Source organism: Molothrus aeneus, chromosome 2 (assembly GCF_037042795.1).
Source record: "Molothrus aeneus isolate 106 chromosome 2, BPBGC_Maene_1.0, whole genome shotgun sequence".
NCBI lineage: Eukaryota > Metazoa > Chordata > Aves > Passeriformes > Icteridae > Molothrus > Molothrus aeneus.
The window spans coordinates 44339543-44345385 of NC_089647.1; the positions used below are offsets into that span (position 1 = coordinate 44339543).

The 5843-nt window shown below is 47.8% G+C and overlaps 1 protein-coding gene across 1 annotated transcript; it reads left to right on the forward strand.

The window, feature by feature from the left end:
- The first annotated feature begins 355 nt into the window (after positions 1-355).
- Positions 356-3565, forward strand: SAP18 (Sin3A associated protein 18). Its single transcript, XM_066570927.1, has 4 exons — positions 356-491; positions 746-855; positions 2303-2425; positions 3083-3565. The coding sequence occupies exons 1-4, from the start codon at positions 378-380 to the stop codon at positions 3237-3239; spliced, it is 504 nt and encodes a 167-aa protein (XP_066427024.1). The 5' UTR covers positions 356-377; the 3' UTR covers positions 3240-3565.
- Positions 3566-5843: the final 2278 nt, after the last annotated feature.

Consider the following 5843-nt stretch of genomic DNA (forward strand, 5'->3'; position numbering starts at 1 on the left):
CTCGACATTTTAAAAAAGCTATCACAAAACCACTATTTTGTATTCTTTTATAGATATTATATATTCCTTCTTGCTTTGTAAGACACAAACCACAGACTCAATTTTAACCTAATGAAAGATTCCACTTGTGGGGAAAAAAAAATAAAGTAAACGGGAAGCGTATGCATTTGACCTTTCCCTGAATGCAATATTAAGGGAAGCTAGATTCTAAATAGATTTCCCGCTAGTTTAGTTCACCCTGCTGCTACTTCCAGCAACGGGCTGCGCACTTCGTCACTCCGGCCGACCCGCGGCTCCCTGAGGGCAGGGCGGCGCCTGGCGCCTCACACCTGGGGGAGGAGCCCCGCCGGGGCCGCCCCCGCCCCTGCTCTCGCGAGATGGGCGGTGCGCGTGGCGACATCCGGGAGCGGCGCGGCAAGATGGCGGTGGAGTCGCGGGTGACGCAGGAGGAGATCAAGAAGGAGCCGGAGAAGCCGATCGACCGCGAGAAGGTGTCCGGAGTGCGGGGTGCTGGTGCCGCGCCGCTTCACCGGCCGCACCAGGGCAGACAGCGAGGGTGGGGGGAGTGGCGAGCGTCTAGTGTCGGCGTGAGGCCTCCGCGGAGGTGGGGGGGAGGGCGTGGTAAACGGCCCCTCATCCTGATCCCCTCCCCTCATCCTGATCCCCTCCCCTCATCCTGATCCCCTCCCCTGCGGCTCCTCCCTCCCATCCCCACGCTCATTCTCACCCCCGCCTCGCCCCGCAGACGTGCCCGCTACTGCTGCGCGTCTTCACCACCAACAATGGGCGGCACCACCGCATGGACGAGTTCTCCCGCGGCAACGTGCCCTCCAGCGAGCTGCAGATCTACACCTGGTGAGTGACAGCGCCTCTACGGCTGGCCCAGCTGCGGGGCCTCGCCTGGGCCCCCGGGGCCAGAGGGAGTTGTGCCGGCTCTGGTCGGAAAACTCCGGGGAGTTTTGCCGCCGCCGGTGTGGAGCGGTTCTGGCTGTGCCCTGGCAGCTGAGAGGGGGCATCTCCCGAAGCACAGCTTTGTGCAGCGGTGAGCGCTCGGCCGCCGAGACTAAGTGCGGCTCAAGTGCCCAATTACTGCTGCACGTAGTCTGTGGCTTGTGTTGTGGCGATGGTTATCGCAACACATCTACTCAATGCAGAGGTTCTCCTTTAATGCGTATGTGTTGTTCCAACAGCCCCGTTTTTCCGGTAGAAGCAGCTGTCCCAGAAGGCTTGAAATGTTGTGTGAATGGTTTGTTGGTTTAACTCAGATCCTTTTGAGAGTGGAGTAATGAGTTTTCTTTTTGCATGGTAAGGTAGCAGTGCTTTAACAGAGAGCTGCTTTTTATCACTGTCAGATTTATTTTGGAGAACTGCCTTAGTCTCCACTGCAAACATGTTAGGTTTTGTTTGTAATATTTTGAAGAACACCTTTGAAAAGGAATTATGCTGCTTTTTAAACCCTTCATGATGTTTGCCAGAGTTTTAACTCATACGTCGTGTAGTTGAATAAATGCATTTTTGTGGCTACCAAAGCATACAGTTCTAATTTACTTCTAAGTGGGATTTATGGACTCTGTCCAGGCTGTTGGTAGTGTCTGAGTTGTTTCCCATCTGCAGAAGTCAGAATGGGCATTGTCTGTCAACACACTGCTCTTTGATTGCCTGAAGCTCGGAGCGAGTGCACAGTCTGTATAATTGGAGACACTTCTCTTGCAGTGACTGAGTACTTTTGTTCTAGAAATTCTAGAAATTTGTTCTAGAAATTCTAGAAATTGTTCTTGAAATTCTAGACATGAGCTTTAGCCCTGCTCTGGTTGAAGGCTGGGTAAAGGAGTGCTGCCTGCTAGGGCAGAAACGGAAAGCTATTTTATTTTTCTGCTTTTCTTACATTTCCTTTAATAGTTAGTAATGTTACTTTAATATAGATGTTAGCTTAGGTGAGGAAACTCTTACACTGTGGCTTGTATGAATGTATTAAAAAAAAAAAAGGCTCCTGCTGTTTAAATGGTACCTCTTCAGAGAGACCTGGAGATCAGATGTTGAAATGTATACAGAGAGGAAGAGATTCATCTGAATATCACAGAGAATCAGACACATTTGCACTAGAGCATGTTGCCTCCAGTGTGTAGTAAGTGGTGAATTCTCCCAGGTGTTACAGTCAATAACTGTGGACATAGGATATGCCAAGGCAAAGAAACATGGTTAGGTTGTAGCAATATGTTGATTCTATGTTAAATATTTTGGGAAGCTTTATTTTCTGTACCTTTGAGAGTATGAAGCACTTTAGTTTCTTTGTTTAATCTAGGATGGATGCAACTCTGAAAGAGCTGACCAGCTTGGTGAAAGAAGTTTACCCAGAAGCACGGAAGAAGGGCACACATTTCAACTTTGCAATTGTTTTTACAGATCTCAAGAGGCCTGGCTATAGGTAAATGGCATTTCTTCTCTGAGTTAATAGAATACTTTGGGCACCAGAACAGTAAATTATCCTTCATTAACACTGATTTAAAGTTCAGAACCTGCATACCAAACTTCTGAAGTTCTCTATGATGGCTGCTACAACCTCTTAGTTGTGCTTGGTGACCATCCCTGTTAACGTGTTCCCAAGACTATGAGCCTGTGTGCTTGAAGGCTTTGGTTTGTATTGGCAGCTGGAACATGGCCCTCCAACTTGAGATAATGCTTTGTTCCTGGTAGGTCCTGGTAGGCACCTGAGTTACAGCAGTGATCTTGTAGCAGGTGTTTCTCTTCCAGAATGGCATGAGCTAATCTTTGTCAGCAGCCAGTAGATGTACCCTGCTTTGGAATCTGGTGGGGTCTTGTGCTTTGTCTGTATGGCAGGGGGTAAGGGGTTCTCACTAGTATTTAACATAAGAGGGTAGAAGGCTCCTCTGTGCTGTCAGACAGAGCATTTGGTGCACCCAGGATTGCAGAGAAAAACCCCAGTGTTCTGAGTACACAGCCACATTTGTGCAGTGCAGGGAATGGCATGGGAAGGGAGTTAGGAGCCAGTGCAGTTCCTGTTCTGGACATCTGGAGAGATTGGCCACTGATAACTAACTTGCCTTTCCTCTGCTACTCACAGGGTGAAGGAGATCGGCAGCACCATGTCGGGCAGGAAGGGCACAGATGATTCCATGACATTGCAGTCTCAGAAATTCCAGATAGGAGACTACTTGGATATAGCAATTACTCCTCCGAATCGTGCACCACCCCCATCAAGCCGCATGAGACCTTACTAAAGTCTTGCTTCTCTTTGTATGATTATGTATTCTGTTTACTCCTACTTGCTGTTCTAAAGCAGGCTTATTTTTTTGCTTTTGTTGCTAAGCACCTGAAGACATAGCTGAGCTTTGTAGAAGAAATTTAACTTTTAAACATTAACTTTTAGTTTGTTTAGAAGAAACCCCTTCAGCAGTGCCATCATCCTATCCCTGATTGTTATAGTTTGAGTAGTAAATTAGTGTGTCCAGTGTTCTAAAGACTTCCATGAAATATGACCCAGGAGGATTACAGGTGTTCTGAAGTTCTGTCTTGTTTGGAATAAAAATTGATGTTAATCCTTTGACTATTTAGTGGTGTATCAATGCTCAAGGCTGCTCTGTGTTAGAAGTTACTAATGGTGCTGGGAAGTGTTGAGCAGTCTAGAATCTGAAAATAGAGGAAGGGGTGGCTCAGGTCTTAGTTGTCCATGAGGCAGCTGGAAGATTGGTGTGTGGTGTTGCCTGGTGCCTTAAAGAGCAGGATGAAGAAGGGGTGACCTGTGTCTCAGCAAAGTGGTGCTTGGTGCTTGCCAGCTTGACTCCCTCTGTCACTGCAGGGGGAGAGGCTGAGATGTGCAGGTGCCTCTGGTCTTCCAGCAGGGTCCAGCTGTCCTTGCCTGACTTGGACCATCCAGCTGGTCTGGGCAGGACCAGGTGCTTGGTTTCTGCACCTTGAGCCCCTGTGTGCTAAGAGCAAGGCAAGGGCAGGAGTAGAAGCAGTAACTCATTAGAATCTCCACCTTCCTTGCCTAAGGCCTGAGCAGAGGCTAGGACTGCAGTAAATGTTCCTGTCTGCTGAGGACAAGGTGTGCTTTGTGTCATGAACTGGGATCTGTATAGCTTTGTTTTTTTCCCTCTCAGGAGTCCCTTGGTTCAGTATAGCCTGAGGGAGTTCTGCCCTTGGCTTAACCCTCTTCTGTCCCCCTTCTCTGCGTTCTATGTTAGGGAGCTGCAATTTCAGCCTTCATGAATGTCTCTCATTCGCAGAGTCACCTATATCCAGGTCACTTCTCCCCTAAGACTGTAAAGTGCTCCCCACCTTTTTTTAAAGAGAGCTCAAGAAAAGACACTTATAAATGCTGCTTATTAAGGACTGAGCCTGGAAGTGGCAGTGGAACTGATTTATTGTTGCCAGAGTTGGCATGGGCAGGATGTTTTTTTGTGGTGCAGTCACCTCTGGTGTGAGACAGTGGTGCTCCAAATACTGATGTGAGAAACCCTTGTGTTAGAACAGCTCAGGGACTTGTGTTACCAGGGACAAGCTTGCTCACGTTTGGGACACTTGACAGACCTGGACATAGAAAAGCAAAGGCCACTGCTAAGTGGCTCAGGGGCTACCCAGGGCATCATTTGTCCTGCAAAATGCATGCGGTGAGTAACCAGCATATAATTACAGAATTGCAAAGCTCCCACCAAAGGGAAGGACAGACCTGCCATTAGAGGTACACAGGAATATGGGCATTTCCTCAGTTTTGTGTCCTGGTTTTTGCTTAATTGCATTTAAGGATAATTCTTAAATGTAGTCACTATAAAAGGCAACAGCAGCAATGGAGCCTGTGTCTGTGACTCAGCTGCTCTGGGAAGCGACTTGACTTTGCTGCTGGAATGGGAGACATGGCCAGGGAATGCTGGTTCCTGCCCAGCTGGCAGAGAAAAAGAACATCTACTGGCTTTCTATGTGGTGGCCCATGAAGCAAAATCGCCAGGAAATGAAAGTGCAGAGCTGCCTTCAGTAGCAAATACTCCATTCAGCTTGTTTGGCTGAGGAGTTTACCTTTCCTTGACTGCCATGAATGTATAAATGTCAGCTGATCTCTTCCCCAGCTGTTTCAGGATAAACATCTCTTGGATCTCTTGCTCACAAAACACAGGAAGGTAATGTGGACGTGCAGAGCTTATTATTATGGGAAAAGACACTTGAGAGAAGAATGTTGTTCAGGTTAGGGGTTTCCTATATCAATATATATCAGCTGGCAATCCAAGCTGACGGCAGCAGCTGTAGAAGCAGCACCAGCATACAATCATCCAGATGTGGCAAGAGATGAAAGGGAAGTGAAAGCTGTCACCAGCTGAGCTCCTCGTGCACAGGAGGGGATTCAGTCCCAGTAACTGGTTGAGTTTGTCTCTGAATGCTGCTATAAAGTTGAGGAGGGATATCAGTCCCTAAAGAGAGCAAAATATGTAGAGCATTGGGGCTTGGGGAAATTGAAACATGGTCATCATCAGTGAACAGTCCGTAGGCTCAGGAAGTGGTGTAGACAGCACTGCATCCAAATTTGTCAGTCCAGAGGATTTGCTTTGTAGGCAGTAATTTGATGAGGAATTTTTGCCCCTCATGAAGGCAGCTGGATAAGGTGCTTTCCTTTTTTTTTTTTTGGATCCTCAAAGGCCTGAGACACAGCTTTGTCATATATCTAGTGTCAATCGCAACCACTCCTCCAAAGCTTTTTGTCGCCCAGCTGAGTAAGGGCAAGAACTAGGATGACAGCTCTCCAGAAAAGGTTTCCTGACTTTGACACTTCTCAGAGGTAATCCCTTCCCTGCCCAGCAGCCCAGACAACTCTTGCCTCCTGCCCATGCCCT

Excerpts from the sequence above, each read along its gene's own strand:
- SAP18 (XM_066570927.1), top strand. The coding sequence starts at position 378 with ATGGGCGGTGCGCGTGGCGACATCCGGGAGCGGCGCGGCAAGATGGCG. Across the intron at positions 856-2,302 it reads GAGCTGCAGATCTACACCTG|GATGGATGCAACTCTGAAAG; the intron begins GTGAGTGACAGC and ends TGTTTAATCTAG. Across the intron at positions 2,426-3,082 it reads CTCAAGAGGCCTGGCTATAG|GGTGAAGGAGATCGGCAGCA; the intron begins GTAAATGGCATT and ends TGCTACTCACAG.